This window comes from Mus musculus, chromosome 9 (genome assembly GCF_000001635.26).
Source record: "Mus musculus strain C57BL/6J chromosome 9, GRCm38.p6 C57BL/6J".
Classification (NCBI taxonomy): Eukaryota; Metazoa; Chordata; class Mammalia; order Rodentia; family Muridae; genus Mus; species Mus musculus.
The window spans coordinates 91358058-91377439 of NC_000075.6; the positions used below are offsets into that span (position 1 = coordinate 91358058).

Here is a 19382-nt window from a genome sequence, read left to right on the forward strand (position 1 = left end):
TTTTCTGTTGACACAAAATAACATTTTAATAACTTGTTAGCTGTCCTAATCATTTGGTAGTATCCAGAATACAATGCAGTATGCAATATGAACCAATATGGCCTTCTGCCTAGATCAAAATCCACAACTACACATAGAAACCAGCCATTTGCAGAGTCTTCAGCTCCTGCTAAATAGAGTCTAACAATATATTTCACTGTTCACATTCATGTATTTCAAAACCTAATAGCCCATGAAGAAAAGTATGAAGAATACATCTCAAGAAGCAGACATTAAAGGTGCCAGCAAAATAATAGACTACATTTAAGTTTAAAGCATTATTTTGGTGACTTACATCATTAATGACTTTTTCTTTGTGGAGGACATTAGAGAAAACAATGCAAAGGGGGATTGACATAAATGTTGTCTCTTATTATAAAAGTTCCTTTGCTGTGAGATTATTCATAAATACATACAGGGGGTTCTCAAGTGGTAATAAAATTATTTGACCTTAAAAATCTACATGAATTTCTGAAATTTGAAAAGAAAACTCACTTATTTCTAATATGTATTTTAAATAGTTTATGTAAATCATATGTCATAGTGTGATGTTTGATCATTATACTATAATATTAAAGCAAAAGAGCACCAGGTACATAACAATCAGACAGAATTTCAAATTCGAAGTAAACTTAAATTTAGAAATAGTCAAATCAAAGATAAACTCCTATGCTGTCTTCTTAAATGCTCTGAGAAAATCACAAAAGTGCTGTTAAAACTATCATCATATACACAACAGTTTCCCAGAAAACCCTCATCTTTAATAAAAAGAGGGAAAGATTATTAATGGATCTGTTGTTGTTCCTAGAAAGATGAACTCTCTATTCCTCTTCCTGTGTTTAATGTTGGGCTCACTGTCTACTGTCACTTTAAATGCAACACTGTTGATCAGTCTTCAACCTCCAAAGCTACTGAGATCCAGGTTTTAATGTAACAATTTTTTTTAGGGTTGACAGCAACTCTTCCTTAGGTATTTAACTTTCCAAAATCTCAACAAATTTTACAAGATAGCGCTCTTTGTACAAAAGGCCAATATCCAATATCGCTGTTATAAGCAGAGAAACTTTGTTCTTTACAGTTAAACATCAATATCCCCACCCTTTTCTATTAAAAAAGAAACTGATGAAGTTAACACAGCAAAACCTTTTATCCGTAAATAAGACTTTGTTGACTAAACGTGAGAAATACAAGTAGCAAGAGGTGTCTTTCACGATGATAATATTTTTATTGTATAATTAGCTAGTGGTTTAGTTTCTCAAGTTGCTATTGCTGTGAAACACATGTAAAGCTCTCAGAAGGGTCTCCTTAGGCCTGTAACTTGCAGGACATACAGAGGACAGTGGAGAAGCAGAATCATGCTTCCCCTGACTCCTAACACATCTACACCCCTGCAGCCATAGCCAAGGGCCTGATTTGTGAGTTCTAGCTACGTTGTCTGCCTAATGGGGCGATCATGCAAGCGACAACAAGAGACAAAGAAACCAGCATCCCTACCAGAGAACCTAACTTCTCCGAAGCAGCATAGCTTGCAAATCTATCAAACTAAACTGCAAGAAAGACAATCTGATTTAGAGAAAAGGCGTTCTGCCACAGTCATTAAGCACAAGTAATTTAGATTTTTTATATTGTCTCCTCATTTACAAATTTACTGTATCAACGCCAGCCAATGGAACGAATTTCTTAAGTAAATGAGAAATAAATAAAAGAGATAGAAAGATAATCACATTACATAAAATAATTCTCTTTTCTAGATGTATTTTTGAGAGAACTAATGACAGTAGCAAAATTATAGAATAATAATATATCATAGGAAGTAATTAATTTAAATTAGCATCACGTTTGAAAAAATATAAGTGAAACGCTTTATGGACATTTACTTTTGTACAAAGATGGAAGGCCTGGAAAAGCATGCATCGGCATCCTGAAAATTAGTTATGGCCATAATGGTTTAATTGAAGACAGCAATTTAAAATATAATATTGTAAATCTACAATCCAGTTTCAGATCAGGGGATTTAATTGGGGGGGCAGCTGAACCCTTGAATGACTGTAAGTTCATTTGCAAGGCTACAGAAAGAGCCCCCGAGCTTCTCACAATTCGCTTACATTAATATTGATGTTGCCTGTGCAATCTATTTCCGTTATTTTTATGGTTGTTATTCTATGTCTGCAAAGGTCATTTAAATTATACTGAGGCCGAAAATTTGTTTCATAAATTTTGATATAAATACTAATTACACCCTCTCGGAGAGCCAGCAGGGTAGCGTTCATTTATCAAGTTTATATGACCAGCAATGACAGAGAAGAAGGCAAGAGAGGCTGGAGAGCTTTCCCAAGATCCACTAAAGCTGGCACAGGTTGCTGGGGGAAGGGAGCGTGACGAAGAAATTCCTACCACAATCACTGAGATTTAAGAATCTTTAATAACGTACGAAAGGTTACCAAACAGTTCTGGAAACTAAAGTGTACATACGAGTTTTTTTTTTTTTTTTACTAGCCATAAATATTGAATAGCTGTAACATGAATAAACCAGACCCTTTACATGCGGATAAATATGGAAACTAGGAATTATATACATTGTGTGGTTGTATATTTTGCCAAAAGCAATGGACAGCTATAGTTTATATCTTTTTAATATCACTTTACATAAACAAATGGAACAGTTTGACACGTAGATCCAGGCTCGTACTATACGAATTCTTGACAGGACATGAAACAACATTTTACTGCACTAAAGTACTCAGACTTTGGGACGAAATGTTTGCACTTTATACAAAAAAAAGCACATTAATATCAATAATATTCTGTTAGGTCGACGTGGAGACTGTAATCGTACAAAGTAGTTCACATTTTGGTACACATTTACTAGAACATTCTTGCCATTCAGTACAAACAGTTGGCTTTCGGCCGCCCCTCCCCTCCCCCTCCCCCTCCCTCTGGCCCTCCCCTCCCCAAGGCAAAGACCACCACGCCACGATCCCACCCACCCACTCCAACCGAAGTGTAGCTATATACAGAATCCAACAGAACAGATTTAAGCTAATAATTCTGTATTTACAAGAAAACAAAACAAAAAGATAAAGAAAAGCTGAAGCCCCAGAGAGCTTGTTCTGATCCAACAAGAAATTGGCCCTGGGGCCTTTGGCGGTGTTCGGTCAGGCAGCCGCCTTCTCTTCCACCCCCTTCCGCCCTTCAGCTACCAAACCTTTTCAGAGGTGGGTGGGGGAAGGAAAAATTTGGAGTGAAAAAACCTAAAGGCTTGCTGCCTCCTCTGTTTTACTCAGTCCTGGATTTACCGGCAGATTTAAAAACAAAATCAAACAAACAACAACAACAACAAAAATAAAAATAAAAACGTTTGCGGGATCGGGACGAGGGGTGTCTCGAGTTTCAGGATTCTTTCAATAATACGGCGTATATACGTGTGTGTTCAGTCTCTTAAATAGGGGGTCGGCATGTTTTGTTTCTGATTTTAAACGTACCATTCGTTAAAATTGGAAGAGAGCGCGCTGTGGCCGGCTGTGTGGTGAACCGCGGAGGAGGAGGGCGACATGGAGCTGGTGGTCGGGTTGTCTGTTGTGGGAGACACGATGGTGGGTGGCGTGGACGACTCATACCCCGAGCTGGCGGCGGGCGAAGGCTGTGAGCCCTGAGAAGAGGACTCATGGACCTGAGAGAATAAAGTTGCGTTTTAATGAAGATAAAGAGTGGGCCCAGCAGCTACCCAAGGCTATGAAAGCTGTGCTCCCCCTCCCTTCGCCCGGGCACCCCCTCCCCTACCCCTCCCCGCTTCTTTCAAAGCCAGGGATCTCCCAGACTCTCCGCAGGCAGGGCCAATGGGACTTGGGCTTGGTTCTCCCGGCGTAGCCCAGCACCGCCACGCTCCAGGAGGGGACTCTGCCCTACAGTACTCACAAAAGAAAAAGAGGAGGGGGGCTGGGAAGGAGGAGGCTGCTTTTGAGGCCAGAGGCTAGGAAAGTTCCCTTCCTAAAGTTTGCCTGCCCACTTTGAGGAGAGCGGATTTTGAGAGCTGAGCCCAAGACCGCAGCATCTCGCCCGCCTGCTCCTGACTACCAGGAGCGATGGCCGCGTTCACCGCAGCAGCTCTGACAGCGGGGCCTCGGAGTCACCTCACTTATTTTTACTTTCATTATGAAACAGTGAGTTTAATTGGCCTCTGGTGCAACTATCTTTCCCGCCCCTGTTCCCTCTTCCACTTTCCACTCAGCAGAGTGAAACCCTTTGCCTTTCCGCCTCCTGCGGCTCCTGCCGCCGCCCAGAAGCCGCTCCCGGGTGGCTGGCCCGAGCCTGGGCCCAGAAAAGGCTCTCGCTCGAAGGCGAGCGGCCAGACGGCGGCGTTACCTTCATGTGTTTACGCAGAGAGCTGGGGTGCGTGTAGGACTTATCGCACATCTTGCAAAGGTAGGGCTTGTCGCTCGTGTGCACGTGCATGTGCTTCTTGCGGTCGCTGCTGTTGGCGAAGCGCCGGTCGCAGCCCTCGAACTCGCACTTGAAGGGCTTCTCCCCTAACGTAAAAGTTGAAAGATGGTCTTATTTAAAAGAAATCGGTAGCTGTTTTCAGAATTTAGGAGATGAATTAAAATGCTGGCTGCCCAAGGCGGGGGGGGGGGGGGGGGGGCTCCCCCGAGCTTAAAATCTGGAGTTTTAGTAAATTGGTGCAGCTGTAGTGGAACTATGAATAACGTAACTATACTTTTTTTAACACTCAAGACAATTATATCTACATTTTATTTTTACTTTGTCATACTGATGGTAGTAGTAGAAATAGGAGTGGCGAGAGAAGAAAAAAATTTTTTTTTTCACTTCAGAATAGCAGTGTCTCTAGAAATTGGCTTTTCTGCCCAGGTCTTAACAGAGGTTACCCAGCGGCTTCTACTTAGCTCTGCCCTTACTAGTTTTTGGGACCCGGCTGATTCTCCTGCTTTTGCTCTTTTCTCCCCCAATTTTTTTCCGTCCCAGACACACTGCACCCGTTGGTTGCCACTTCCACTCAACTCCACCCCACCCCCTACACACACCACATTTTATGGCCTAATCTAGAAAGGGGGGAGGAGATTTTACCTGCCTGGGCCATTAAATCTAGAGTTCATGTCGGATTCTCTTCCACTAGATAATGCCCAAATACAGAGGGCGATCAGATCCCCTGACTAGGACCCAAGGGGCGCATAATTTCCAGGCTGCCCCCTCTCGAAGCCTTAAATTGCCTGGAACTTGTTTTGTTATTGTTTCTGTTGGTTTTGTTTCTTTTGTTTCTTTAAGCTTTGGACTTGTCGCTATTTCTAAAGTCCAACTCAGGAACCCCGCATTTTAAGAACAGACCTTACGCTGTATAACAGACAATTAGGATTTCTGTGTCTTTCACCAACTAGACTCACTCCTCAAACCCGGATGCATCGTTGTAAAATGTATCTCTTCCAATGTGCATAAACCTAATGTCCTCCTCAGATCCAAATTGTACTTTCTACCCCAACTGTACCTACCTCCTGTTTCTTCCCATCTTGTTTCTACATTTTTAAACTCAACCTCAACTTCTTCCACCTTTTCGAACAGAAAGGACTCAAGAAAGTCCCTGAACGGGTAGCCACCATCAAGAGTTTTAGATTTGTTTCTAGCTGGAACAACTGGAACCTCCGTGGATGCCCCACGCGTGCCACCTCTCCGGGATTCGAGATTGTCAAGCGCTGGGCCAAGCCAGACTCAGCTTCCCGGTTTATTCCTTTTTTTTTTTTTTTTAAATCTGTATGTTCAGATCCTTCACTCTGTGCCACACTTTCAAGACTAAAAACCAGATCTGCCTGCCTCCAGGAACCTGAGGCCCAGACCCCACTGAGGCTGGATTTGTGCCTCTCTTCCCCCAACTTTGGAATCTCAGGCCCAGCCTGGGTGGGAGGTAGAGTGTCCTACATTAATTTCCATACCTGTGTGTGTCCTTTTGTGGATCTTGAGGTTCTCTGAACGCGCGAAAACCTTGCCGCAGCCAGGAAACGGGCAGGGAAAAGGCTTTTCGCCTGTGTGCACTCGGATGTGGTTGACCAGTTTGTATTTGGCTTTGAAGGGCTTGCCCTCGCGTGGACACTCCTCCCAGAAGCAGATGTGGTTGCTCTGCTCTGGGCCGCCGACGTGCTCCACCGTGACGTGCGTGACCAGCTCGTGCATGGTGCTGAAAGTTTTGTTGCACGACTTTTTGGGGTTGGCCAGCTGCTCCGGCTCGATCCATTTACAGATAAGCTCTTGCTTGATGGGTTGGCGCATATAGCGGAAGAAGGCTCCAGCCCCGTGATGTGCAGCCATGTTCACGTTCATGGGCCCATAGCCGTGAAGCTGCGGGGCAGCATAGTGCTCGGATCGCGGGCTGGTCACCTGGCCGTACTGTTCCGGCCGTGGGTACATGTCCCCGGAGAAACCTAGCCGCATCTGCCCGTTAACCACGTTGGGCGAAGCGTGGCCAGCCGCCTGCTCGTGAAGCCCAGAAAAAAGGAGGTGGCCCGCGGCGTCCGTATGGCCGTGTGGGCCCCCAAAGCCGCCGGCCGAAGCAGCGAAGAGACTGTGCTGGGCGCTAGCTGCCGCCGCCGCGTCGCCGAAGCCCCGGTTGCGGAACAGAAAGTCCCGGGTAGAATTGAAAGCAGCGCTGGAGTAGGAGCCGACGTGGCCGGGGTGGTGATGGTGGCCCAGGGCCGCAGCAGCGGCGTAGCCCGGAGCCTGCGACGTGAAGGCTGTCTGGCCAGCCGAGGCCAGTTCGTGCGAACTGGGGTTGAGCTTGAAGGCGCCCATGCCGTCGGCGAACGGGTTGATACCCAGGCCCACGTCTCTCTCGGCCACGTCGCCCGCCGAGTGGTGCCGGGATGCACCAAAGGTGGTCACACCAATCGCGGGATACTGGGGTCCGGCGTCCAGGAGCATCGTGGCTGCACGGGGCAAGCCCCGGCCTCCCCCGCCCCCCCCCACCCTCGCCCGCCAAGGAGGGAAGATCAGGAGGAGGAGGAACGGGAGGCGGAGGAAGAGGAGGAAGAAGAGGAGGAGGGAGGGGGAGTCGACCCACCTAACGAAGTCTCAGCCAGCAGGCAACGGCCAGGCGCTAGCCGGCACCCGCCCGGCCAAAGGCAGGCAAGAGAGATGACTGCCGGCCGGTAGAAGGCGGGCTCCAGCGCCAGCCGCTCGAACCGCGCGGGCCGGGCTCTCACTTTCTCGCCGCTCAGTCTCTGCCGAGAGGGCCTCGAATCAAGGCTGCCCGGGGAAAGGCATAGAACATCTCAGCCCCCCAATAAAACTTCTTCCCGGATTTGTGGCATAGAGGAATGTGAACGCCAGAGCCGCCACTGCTCGCCCTGTCTCCTCGCGCAGCGCGCCCCTCCTCACTTCTCCACTAGTCTCAGTCTCTCTCTCTCTCACTCTCTCTCTCTCTCTCTCTCTCTCTCTCTCTCTCTCTCTTCTCTCTCTCTCTCTCTCTCTCTCTCTCTCTCTCTCAGGCTCTCCTCCTCGATCCTTCAACTCTCCCTTTTTCCCCCTCTCTGCTTTTTGAAAAAAAAAAAAAAAGGAGGGGGAGAAAAAAGAAAAGAAAAGGCGCAAATCATGCACAATATTGTCTTTTGCGGTTTATCTTCCTGGGGAGAAACTTTCACCTCCTCAGCCGGGCGGTGAGCGCGAGACTGATAGCAGCAATCATTCCTGCAGATAAATGAATTGAAAGGACGACACCGTCGTCGTCCCCCCCCCCCCCTGATGAATGGGAGCAGGGGGAGGGGTCACGTGCGACCGACGCGGGCGAGGATTGGTGAGGCGGCAATCCCCCCACACACCCCGCCCGGGGCCGCCGCGCCAACGAAGGGCGCGCGGTGGCGCCGCGCGCTGCTCATTGGCCCGCCCGCCTCATCAATCCCAGGTATTGTAAAGCGCTTGACATCCCCTTTTGACTAACAGGGCTGCCAGGAGTAGCAACTTTTTTTTCCCCCCTAGCAAATTTTTTCCCCCTCTTCTCACGGAAGGAAAAAAATGCCACGATTTCTTTTCCCTCTCATCTTCTCTTCTCTTCTCTTCTCTTCTCTTCTCCTCTCCTCTCTCTCTCTCTCTCTCTCTCTCTCTCTCTCTCTCTCTCTCTCTCTCTCTCTCTCTCTCTCTCTCCCTCCTCTCCCTGTCTCTCCCCCTCTCCTTACCTTCCTCCCTCCCTCCCTCATTCCCTCCCTCCCCTTCCTCGCTGCCTCCTACCCCTCCTTCTCTAGGTTTTGCTTCTTGTTCTATGTTCTCCCCCCTCCCCGCCACACACTTTCCTCTCCCTCCTTCTAATGTCCCCCTTTCTCCCCTCCCTCTGTTTCTTTCCCTCCCCACTCCCCTCCCCCCTTGCCTCCCCATCCCTGAGCCACTCTCCTTCAAACCTCTGCAGAGCGTTTAAAGACTGGAGACCCCCGGCGTCTCCGAGAGCAGCAGTTGGGGGGGGACCAGCCGAGAAACACCCCAAAGGCACTTCCAGAATGTCCGGACTCAGCAACTTTCTTTTCTCCCTCCCTCCCCTTCTCCACCCTCCCCCCCCCCCCCCCCCCCCCGGGCAGCAAAGGAAGCTTTTGTTATTTGCTTCTTTTGAAGTTTGCTTCCTTTTTGACGGGCCTCTCTCCTGTTTATAATTTAAGATTCGGGAGCGCGAGGGCAAGCTCTTTCCTAGAAACGTGATTTCTTGGTGTCTTTCACAGCCTCAGTTTTGCAGACTTCCTTCCTGCATGCCCACTCACCCCCAAACACAGGTGGATGGATCTCTTAAACTTTTCCTGGTTCCTGAGGTTTGTCGGATTGGGTTTTGTTTTCTGTTTTTAATGGCAGTTTGGAAACCTTGTTGCCGATCTCCCTCTCCCCTCATTTTTTTTTCCTTTTTTTTCCCCTCCGGTCTGGTCCGTTGTGTGGCTTGCTCCCACCCCCAACTCGCTCACTCTGCCCTCCCATTCCCATCCCAGTCCCTTTCATTCAGGTAAAACTGTAAATTTCCCAACGCGCCATTGTTCCTCTGGATCTCCCAAAGCTCCCTAGAGATCCCGGAATACTTTTTTGGTATTTAAATCCCCGGTAGATAGGACCAATGTAAATTTTGTGACATTCAAACCTTTTCCAGTTCACAAATCAGTCACCCTTGTCACAGTTATTGAAATTCCGCAACTTGCCACAACAAGACGGTGGAAAAAGCGGGCGCGGTCTTTGTTGCCAACCAGGCTTTTGATCGCCAGAGAAAATTTACTTACCTTCAGATGAGTGAGCAGAAAAAGAAATAACACTCCCTTTGATTTAGTTAGGAAAATGCAGACATTTGGATTCCGTGCAAACATACAACACTCGCTTGTTTTCGCGATGCGGCCCTCGATTAACCTGTCTTTGCCCAGCGCAAAGTCTATTCAACAACTGCGCGTAGTTGCTTTTTGTCCCATCCACAAAGAACCATTGACTATATATTAAAATGATTGTTGAAAGGTAGAGGGGTATGGCACGTAAAAGCAGGGGGAAAATCCCTGTAACTCAATCAATTAAACCGGGCGACATTTATACATTTCAAAAACTGCACGCGGATGTGGAGCCGGGGGCGATGGAGGTTGCGGTTCTACTTAGCTCAGTTTTAAGCCCATCAGCTTGGCCCAGGATTTAGCCTTAGCGCCTGCATATTCATTAGGTCTAATTATTTTCTAGTAAGGAAAACACAAAAAGCCAAGAGTCGGAATTCTTCAATTTGCCCTTTGTTTCTAACTTCATTTGGCTTCTTTGCAACTGAATCAAGGCTCTAAACTCTTTGCCAGACAAAGAGACCTTCAACTCATCCTTTCACATGATGTCCGCTTAGAAAACTTAACAGTTCTCCAAGCAAAAGAAAAAGAAAACCTCTCTCTCTCTCTCTCTCTCTCTCTCTCTCTCTCTCTCTCTCTCTCTCTCCCTCTCTCCCTCTCTCTCCCTCTCTCTCCCTCTCTCTCCCTCTCTCTCCCTCCCTCTCTCTCTCTCTCTCTCTCTCTCTCTCTCTCTCTCTCTCTCTCTCTCTCTCTCTCCCAGCTAGCTTGCTAGGGCTAGAGGAAGGATGAACATCAGTGGCTACTCCTACCCTCCTTTCTAGTTTTTGTCCCCTACCAAGCAGATTCTGGTTTGGGTAGGGTGAACTACAATCAGGCTGCCTTTCACACACACACACACACACACACACACACACACACACACACACACACACACGCAAAACACACCCCTTCTGGCCCTGAAGTCAGATTGTGGATGGTGATCATATCCCTGTATCTGAAGAGACAGTGTTAAGCATCTATGCCTGTGGGGTTAGGAAGTAGAAATTCTAGGGGGAAAAAAAATCTGCCCCCAGCAACAAGTCTGTGTCCAGCACTTCTCTCTTAATCTGAGCGGACTCCTGTAAGGAGTGACAGAAAAAAAGCGGAAGCAGCTGGTCTTAGGGGTTTCTTTCTTTTAACCTATTATGTATTTTCTTGAGGGAAAAGATACACCAGGCCATTCCGTTCTTTTTGCTCCTACAGGGGGATGTTGGATCCTAGAATTATGAAAATCGTTTATTCAAGGAGATATTTCCTCTAGAGGCTGCACTGCTCTTTCACTAGGGAGAACAAATATTGAACCCACCTTGACTGCTTTAAAAAAAAAAATAGGGAGGGGACCTGAGGGAAGGGTGGCTGTTGGGAGAGGGGAGGGAAAATAATTCTTCAAAAAAGAAAGTCAGTCTTCTCTCCTCCAGTCTGTGGAAAATCCACCGGGGACGTTGACAGAGGGTATTTTTAGGAAACCCATCCAAATATACAAGGTAAGAGTAAATATGAGAGGGGGAAAAAAAGTTGTGGGTTGTAGAAGTTATCAAGTGGGATTTGCGGCGCTCTCTGCAGGAAACGCGAGCGGCTCCAGTTCAAAGCCACATGCACCAACGTGACATATAAGCCATTAAAATATCATCCTGACGGCTCATTTCTGCTTCATCATACATTCCCTAACTGCTTCCCCGAAAGCTGGAGAAGGAGAAATGAAGGATGACCGCCTCGGTGGAACCACAAAAGAGGCGTAGAGGGGTTTCTGGTCCCCCCTTTTCTACCCCAAAGTGATGTGCAGAAATGAGGTGATCCGGGCAACAGGTGGAGCAGGGTAAGTGCTTGAAACCAGGGGGGTCAACTGGGGAAGGCCTGTACCCCCAGCGGCCTTGTAGCAAATGTGCTTATGGGGCCATAGGCACCCTGACCCCGCTGGGAGAATAGGCCAAGTCAGACGTTTTTTTCCATCTCTACCTTCACACACACACACACACACACACACACACACACACACACACACACATCGCGGGTACAGGCCCCACCCCACTAATTCTAAAGGGGGTGGGGAGGGGCAGCGTTGAAGACGAGTCCTTTCTTTCCTCTGGGAGGAGTGGGTGCGAGAAAGACAGATGGGGCTCCTACAGGCAATGGCACCAAAGCCATCTTGCTGCCCGCTTGTCTTCGCTCCTCTTTTTTTGTAAATTGCCTAGGTGTGCCCACCGTGGGCACAAGAAGGGCAAAACTTGGTCAGTTTTGTTCGTGGTGGAAACCGAGAGGGTGCTCGCGAAGGAATCCTTGCAGGCAGCTTTCTGGTTTTTCCCTACCGCAAGGATAACGGGGAGGGTTTCGGTTTACCCTCGTCAGGGTCAAAGACTCAAGTTATAGCTGCGAGAGGCTGGCTACACAGTAGAACTTCTCCGGATACTCACTGAGGACTGAGGATGCTGTCTGGGTCTGCCTCAGGGCGGCTGCCTGCCTGCCTTTATCCTGGTCCTGCTTCAGGACTCTTAACTAGGATCTGCTCTATTTGCGCCGCGGGCCATGGGTTCGCGACCTGGTTTTCTTTCTCCTGAATGTGAATCTGGCTTGCTGTTAGGTTCCGGGAGGAGCAGGCCTAAGCCTTGACCCAGGGGCGTATACCGAATTACAGGCGAAAGAAAAGAGAAGGATTTGAATAAATTTGAGTCAGCCTAGTTCAAAGTCTTAAAGTTTGGAGTTGACCAAGGAGTTAGAGAAGACTGAGAAAGGGCGAGAGGGTGCGGGAGGGCTGTTTGAGACCTGGGTATTCACTAGAGTCTGCAGAAACAACCTTTGGATGGCAAGCCTTGGCAGTGACCTCCTCCATCCTCTGCTTCTGGGCCATCTCTTTTCCTTTCCTGTGTTTGGGGGCAGAGATTTAAAGTAAGGCTTACCTGGCCAAGCCAGGTTGTCTGCGGGTGACCCTACTAGTGTAGACTTGACTCTGAGCACCAGAAGGTCGCCAGCCTTCCAGCCTAGAGTTAGGGGAAATCCTATCTCTACCCTCTTCGAGGACAGGAATAAGAAAATGAATGTGTACAACCTAGGCACTCAGCTCAATTTCCTGGTGCTTTAGGGCTTGTGCAAGGTAGCCAGGGAGGTGCAAGGGCAGCTGGCCATCGATCTGAGCAAAGACCAGAAGCAGCTTTCATCTTTGACTTGGTAGCACTGAGCCTGCCAGGGCCGAGCTTTTCCAGCAAGTATTCATGCCTGGTAGTTAATCAGTGTGGAACTGAAGTCATCAGCTCTAGTTGACCTCTGACCTTAGACAGGCCTATGTCGACTAAGTATCCTTCACAACAGGCAGACTGTGATTCCTCAAATAAAAATAGTGTCTTTTGCAGCCCTGGCCATCCCGTCTTCTTGTGACTATCAATCACTGAGGCTCCCTGGCACCCCTTTCCTGTCCTCTCAAGGTACAGAGTAAAAGATAATTTCAATACATCCCGGGGGTGCCCCTTACTAAGCTGGTAGCCACTTAGTAAGAAAAGACACCTCAGGGGCAAGAGTTTTGGGGAAACTCAAAGATCTTTTCAGATCTATTATCTTAGGGACCTCAGATTCAGAAGCCCAGGGAGAGTTCCCAAACTCACTCCTCAGTCTGTTCTTTCAGCAAGACTATGTGATTTCAAATCTGAACCAAAGAGATGGCTGCCTTGTTCCCTTGCACAGGCTGGATCTACTACAGAACTAGCTAAGGTCCCTTTTGTCTGTCTTGATTCAACCTTTGAAACATTTCCTTGCATGCCCAGGGAAGCATTTGTAGTGCACAAAGGATATGCACATAGGGCATAAGGGTACCAGCAATCCAGACCTCCTAGAAGTTGGGCTGTGCCAGCATTGTTGGTAGGCAGAAGTTTCTAGGGAAACTTACCCCCTTTTCCTTAGAAGCAAACAAGTAAATTCTATTATTGCCAACCAACCAGGGACTGTGGTGCCAGACATCCTGCCATGAGAACATTCAGAGCAAGGACACCCAGCTTGCTGCCCTTCTGTAAGAATACAAAGTTGGGCCTCCTTCTTTTCTTGGTCTGTGCTTGAAGGAGCTTGTTACCTTTCTCGGAGGATTTTGTTGTTTTATGTGTTGTTAGAAAGAATTGAAAACAATTTCCTCTGGGAAAAGGTGAGTATATTCAGGCTTGTGCCTGGAAAAGAAAAAGAAAGGATGAAACCATGAGGGTAGTTCGGGTCTGAGTTAGAGGTTCGGGAAACATGAGAAATTAGAGACCCTGTATGAAAGTGCAGCCCTCCTTGGATTTAGCCCGTGGGTCAACAAGTTAAATAGCCACTTGTTCTGTGGGTAGAGTGTCAAGACAGGCAGACGTCCCATTGACTGAGGTCTTGCTGTGTTTATCCAGCCTAAGACCTTTTTCAATGCCTGTTTGTCCTTCCTCATCAAATTTAGGGTCAATGCTAGGTGGATTGCTCTTTGGCTGCTCCACTGCCTCCACAGCCTTGCCTGAGTGATGCAGAGGGCCTCAGAATGTTTTCAAGGATTTATGGTTGCCGAATGCTTGGTAGCTCCAGCCACTGACAAGCAATCTTAAGAGGGAGGCACTGTTTCTAAACTTTTCAACTGAAAAAAGAGAGACAGAGAGAGAGAGAGACAACTTGACACCAAATAACAACAACAAAAATGGTACATTTTTAATCTGGTGGATTTAATATTAGCTTTGAAAAATGAGCCAGTAAAAGCTCTCAAGTGGGTCTGGAGCAGGAATGGAGCATGTGGGGTTAAAGGGTTATTCACTACTACTGACAGAGCAGAATTTGAAAATCTGAAAATTTCTTCCTTCTAACAATATAACTAAGCATAATTGCACATCCCCAGAGAATAGAGGACCTTCCCCACCACACCTCATCAAATGTAAATAACCAACCTGAAGAAATGATGGGGTGTTCTGAAACAAAATTTCAAGTTCTAGCAGCCACAGATTTTTAAACATTGAATGAGCACTTCTATCTAAAAGGCAGAACAATGAGTGATTAAAAAATTCTTACTGGAAAATTAGAAATTTTCAATGTTTGTATTGCCAGTGCCATCTTTGTTCTTATGTCCCCAAGTCTGAAAAAAATTAAAGAAAAACCAAAAGATTGTTTTCAGACTAACATCTTTCTTTCATACACCCAGGCCACAGATTCTTGCCACAGGAACATGTATGGTATTGTTTTACTTGGGCCTTTTCTTCTCAAGCAGGCTCAAACTCAGAAAATGAAATACAAGACTTCCCTGGTGATGAGGAAGCGGTTACGGCTGTACAGAAACACTCTGAAAGAATCAAGTGAGTAATTAAAAAATATCTTACTATCAATAGAGATTTGCAGGGGATCAGGCACCTTTTTCTTTGTGTGTGCATGTGTGTTGATGCATAAAGCATAATTGATTGTTTCTCTTTTGCTTCTAATGGGATGTGAGTTTGGGCACATCTCTAAGTTTAAATGAAACTTAGAATAACACCTTGGTGTTTGATGCATTTGCACACAAATCAATGACACCACATCCCACCAGCAGCCCGAGGATTCAATGCCCACTCATCTGGACGTTCTAGAATTAATATTTGAGTACTGGATCATTGAAACAACCACCCTTGACCTTCTGCAATCCCACTGTCACATTATTCTATGACATATTCATCTTGAATTCATTTCCAGACAATTTGATTGGGATGAGGTTTGACATGTATTGGCTTCCATGAAAGAAGTGTACTTTGATCTTGGTGATGGGGTTTTACATGATATGCATCATCTTTACCAGGGACACCAGCCTTCTGCCATGTGGCTGTGACTATGTTCCCACAATGTGCTGTCTGAACCAAGATGACTGACAGGCACTCCTCTGTCAGAAATACCTTCATTGTGAAGAATTTAATTTCATAATTTTAATTTTACAATAAGCATAGGATTTAAGGTTGGTCTTTCCCCCTTCTAGGCATCTGTTTTTGTTTTTGTTTTTGTTTTTTTTTCTCACTTCAACTATAAAGTTCTTTTTTTTTTTTTCTAAACAGGTCTCTTATTGGTATGCAAGGCAATCTTCTTAACAAAAGTTAAGTAAGTTAGGAAACGATTGTCTTCTACTGCTTAGGATGTCTCTATGGCAAAAGTCAAAGATGAGATGTGATTATATAAATTCAGATGTTTTGATCTCTTAATGCTACCCTAGCAGTTCTCTTATCAATTTCTTCCACTCTTTTGTGAAAAGACATTTTGCAGAAGTACTGCTTGGAAATTAAATTGCATCTAAGTATATTTTTTTCCATACACTCACTTCCATTAATGATGATTAAAGCTAAAATTTCCATAACTAGGAGAAATTTCCTCTTCTAAAAAAAAAATCCTGACAGATCTCATCTCCTTTGCATAATTTGGGATTGGACATATGGCAGGCTTCTGGGGCTTAAATGATTTCTTTTCATAAGACCTGAGATACCTCCCACTGCAGGAATCCTGAAATCAGTGACTAGCCTCTTCAGAGATACACACCTTATTTTGAGTGGTTCCATGGCCAGAAATGTTACAAAAAAAAAAAAAAAAGGAACTGAAGAAGTGGCTGCAGACCTAGAAACAGAACATTCGGATGGCAGAGGCTGCTTGGCCTGGCTCTGAGCCATAGCCCCTCAGCTGAGTAGGTAATCCTGATTTAGCATTGTTTCAGAAAAATCAAAATTTATCTTTGTCCTTCTCTCTCCCTTTCCAAGAAGAGAGGTCAGACATCTCAGCTACTGATGCAAGAAGCTCTGACAGAAGATAAAGCCACCAGTTGTTCTATTCCTAGAAAATAAACTAGAAACCAGTAGTTTAATGCCATTGGTGGTAGTGGCTATTGTGAACAAAAATGCTCAAATCGTGATTCTAGGCATTAATTTTCAGAGACTCTAGAGATTGAAGGATGTTACAGGACTACAGATAGAATCTGTTCCACATAGCCTTCATGAAAGTCCCCCCCACCTCCATTGCATTTGCCAAAAACCCTTCTTGGCTAGAGGCTTCTCCTTTTCTTTGTAAACCAAGCGGGAAGCTTCTGAGAGCAAACTGGACTCCAGGGAAGATTAGCCCATCCAGCCAATGGACAATTTCTGAAACTGGAGAATCTCTGTATCCTGAGACATGAAAAATAAATCTCTGGAAATTCTAAAATATACTTCTAGGACATTAGTACTCCAGGCCTTGTCATTTCTGATCAGCTTAAGAGTCTATTTGGAGTTTATTTTAGAAATTTACCTTGAAGGTCCTTACATAGTTGCTGAAAGTTTTATGTCAGTAAACATAAACGGATACAAGAAGTATTTTTTTCCCTCTATCTCTGTCTCTGGGGAAATGGACCTTAAAAGAATGTCTGGTCCCATTGTTATGTTTAGCCAACCGAGGTATGGACCATATGGCTCCAAGAACCTTGCGAGTATCAGGCAGCCTCTGTGACCTGCAGGTCAACTGACCCCTAGCTACTCAAGAAATGTCTACCCAGGATGGGTCCAGATGTTTTTAGTGCTTCAAGAGAAGTCTGCATCTGGGAAGGAGCTCCATGGGGCCAGGCTACTGTCAGTGATTTTGGCTGAATCAGATGTGTTTGCCCTTTTGCTGCTGGCACGGAAAGTCATACACATGTTCCTACCTTTTGAAGGGCAAAGATAGTCAGACTGTATACTAACAAGATGTGTGTATAAAACCTTGCTCTCTCCCCCTCTTCTCCTCTCCCTCTTTCTCTCTTTTAACCTTTGGGTACACAGGACAGTGCTTACAATTCAGGAGGTCTGTAAACTTGAATTTTTTTTTTAAATCCTTCTCTCTACAACCTGCTAATGGAAAGTTAGCATTTTGTCTCCTGTGAAAATGAGAAGCAAACATTTTCGGCATGCTCACCAGGCTTCCAAAGGGTCCTGAAAATAGCTGAAAATGTTTTTTTTTTTTTTTAACAAAACCCTGTTCAGTCTGTATTGTTATTCAAAGCTTTTTAATGGGGATTGGATCACAGGATATATATTAAGAATCTATGTTGATTCAAATCAAATAATTAACCAGAGTTAAAATGGACCCCGAATTTGACACATCCTGAACAATTAATTGTATACCCTCTAGGTTTAGGTGAGAGAAAAGGAATTTTAGTTCCCGGGCTGTGTTATGGCATAAGTGCACCTGCACTCAGGTTTACTATCTCAGTCGGATGGATAGAAATACCTGGGCAGGAAGGGACACACCTCTGTTTTCAGCTTCTATGTTGTGTTTCAAGCCCTTTGGAGGCTCAGCTCAGACCCAACTGAATACATACTTTATTTTTTCTCAGAGGTCAGACTTAAACCTCACTGAAATTTGGTAACTGTCTAGCGGTAAAGGGGGAAAGGAAAACAAACCAAGGGACCAGATAGAAGCACCTCTCATTAAAGGGCTACCTATGGGAAGTAAATGAATCTTTCAGAGTGAGAGGTAAATTCTCAGAGTCTAGATTTTAAAATGTCAGGAAAGGTCTTGGCTTAGGAAACAGAAGTCGATTGTCTCTCCCTCTCCTTAGTGTGTGTGTCTCTCTCTCTCTCTCTCTCTGTGTGTGTGTGTGTGTGTGTGTGTGTGTGTGTGTGTGTGTGTGGGTGTGTGCTCACAGAATCTGTTTGTAATTTCCTAAGTCTTCCCTAATGCAGAGCAGAGAGATACAGACTATTCAAAGCTAGAGAAATTATTGGGGAAGTTAATCCCTTGCTAAATCCCTTGCCCCAAGCAGGGATGAATGACGAATGTACCAAGCTTTAGAAAATAAGTCAATTATTAAAAAATATTTTAAAGCCTTGTTTAAGGGGCAGGAGTGTAGCTCCCTTGGTGGAGTCCTAGTTCCCTTTTCAGCATTACATTCACTCATATGTGCTGATGAATATCTATGAACCCAGCACTTGGAGAGTGCAGGTAGGAAAAGCAGGAATTCAAAGTCATTCAAATTCTAGACCATCCTGGGCTACATGAGACCTTGTCTCAACAACAAATTAAAACAAATGAAGGGGGGGGGCTTTATTTACTAATCATGGAACCCTCAGGGAGAGACCAGTTCAAATCAATTCTAAGTTAGTGTTCCATGTAACTTGTTCAAACTTCTCCCTTCTCTTAAAGGGCTATGTTTTTGTTTTTGTTGTTGTTGATGATGATGATGTTGTTTCTTCTCAATCTTTAGAACTCTCTTTAAAAACCCAAAGGTTTCTGGGTCTTGTCCACATGTTCTTTGTCAACAGAGGATCCAAGAACTTTCTTTGGCATTTTTGAGCACAAGGACAGAGTCAGGGCCCTGAGCTCAGGAAGCAGTTGATCCTAGGACAGACAAGGTCAGTCATTCCTGAGCCAAAATTGAAATCTTCAATTGGTTTTCGTCAGTCAGCTATAATGGTAGTTCTAGACTGAAGGCCATGGATGTGCCAACTGTGCCATCCACTCTGTAGAGTCCTAAAGTGAGCAAGGACTAAGGTCAAAGTTTCTGCAACAAGTAGCCACAGACTGGAAGCTATCACAGTTGTCACTGGTGGAACCTTCATCTGGTACCACTGCACAGAATTCAGGACCCCCAGACTAGTCCCCTGGCCCATGGACTGGAAGGAAAGGATCTGTTCCTTCTATTTGTGTATTTGTGTGCCTTGAGCCGTTTATTTATTTATTTAGCCAGAATACCCGCGGGTAGATAAATGTGAGCTATGATGAAAAGAGACCTTTCAGGGAGCCTGAAGTGAGTTTGGAACAGTCCCTCCTCATGACCTCTTCTGGTCCAGTCTCTCTAGTCAGGGTGGGATTCTACTTCTAGGACTGCCAGTCACCGAGAGGAGGGAGAGGCAAGGCTAATTGGCAGGAGTAGAGAAGAAGAGGAAAGGTGAGTGAATAAAGGAGCAGAAACAGGACCAAGGTGCGGCAGACATGCAGGGTAGGCTTAGGGGAAATGAGAGCAAAGAAGAAGAAGAAAGAAAGACAAGGGGGGGAAGGAACTTCAGAAAAAGAAAGAATTAAATTGGGTCCTAAGCTCGCTACCGGAGGAGTTTCTCTGCTCCAGGCAGTCTGCAGTCTACTTTT

At 45.7% G+C, this 19382-nt stretch overlaps 2 protein-coding genes across 37 annotated transcripts in view; one reads left to right on the forward strand and one right to left on the reverse strand.

Moving 5' to 3' along the window:
• On the reverse strand, window positions 1-7711 carry Zic1 (zinc finger protein of the cerebellum 1). Of its 2 annotated transcripts, NM_001376941.1 has the most exons (4): window positions 7680-7711; window positions 5979-7284; window positions 4402-4565; window positions 1-3709 (listed from the first exon to the last, which is right to left on the reverse strand). In NM_001376941.1, exons 2-4 carry the CDS (start codon window positions 6958-6960, stop codon window positions 3512-3514), a joined length of 1344 nt encoding a protein of 447 aa, NP_001363870.1. In that variant the 5' UTR covers window positions 6961-7284; window positions 7680-7711; the 3' UTR covers window positions 1-3511. The 2 variants fall into 2 exon arrangements, with proteins under 2 accessions (NP_001363870.1, NP_033599.2); NM_009573.4 differs by having other exon boundaries at window positions 5979-7711.
• Window positions 7574-19382, forward strand: part of Zic4 (zinc finger protein of the cerebellum 4) — a 23721-nt gene continuing 11912 nt past the window's right edge. For 3 of the 35 annotated variants that reach the window (XM_030244272.1, XM_011242719.2, XM_017313293.1), the window contains exons 1-2: window positions 7768-7939; window positions 14551-14635. In XM_030244272.1, coding sequence (XP_030100132.1) covers window positions 7784-7939; window positions 14551-14635 — 241 coding nt within the window. In that variant the 5' untranslated portion in view covers window positions 7768-7783. The other 32 variants (XM_030244273.1, XM_017313290.2, XM_011242720.2 and 29 more) reach the window with 25 other exon arrangements.

Excerpts from the sequence above, each read along its gene's own strand:
- Zic1 (NM_001376941.1), bottom strand. The coding sequence starts at position 6,960 with ATGCTCCTGGACGCCGGACCCCAGTATCCCGCGATTGGTGTGACCACC. Across the intron at positions 4,566-5,978 it reads CCACAAAAGGACACACACAG|GGGAGAAGCCCTTCAAGTGC; the intron begins GTATGGAAATTA and ends CTTTTACGTTAG. Across the intron at positions 3,710-4,401 it reads CTCTGCGTAAACACATGAAG|GTCCATGAGTCCTCTTCTCA; the intron begins GTAACGCCGCCG and ends TTATTCTCTCAG.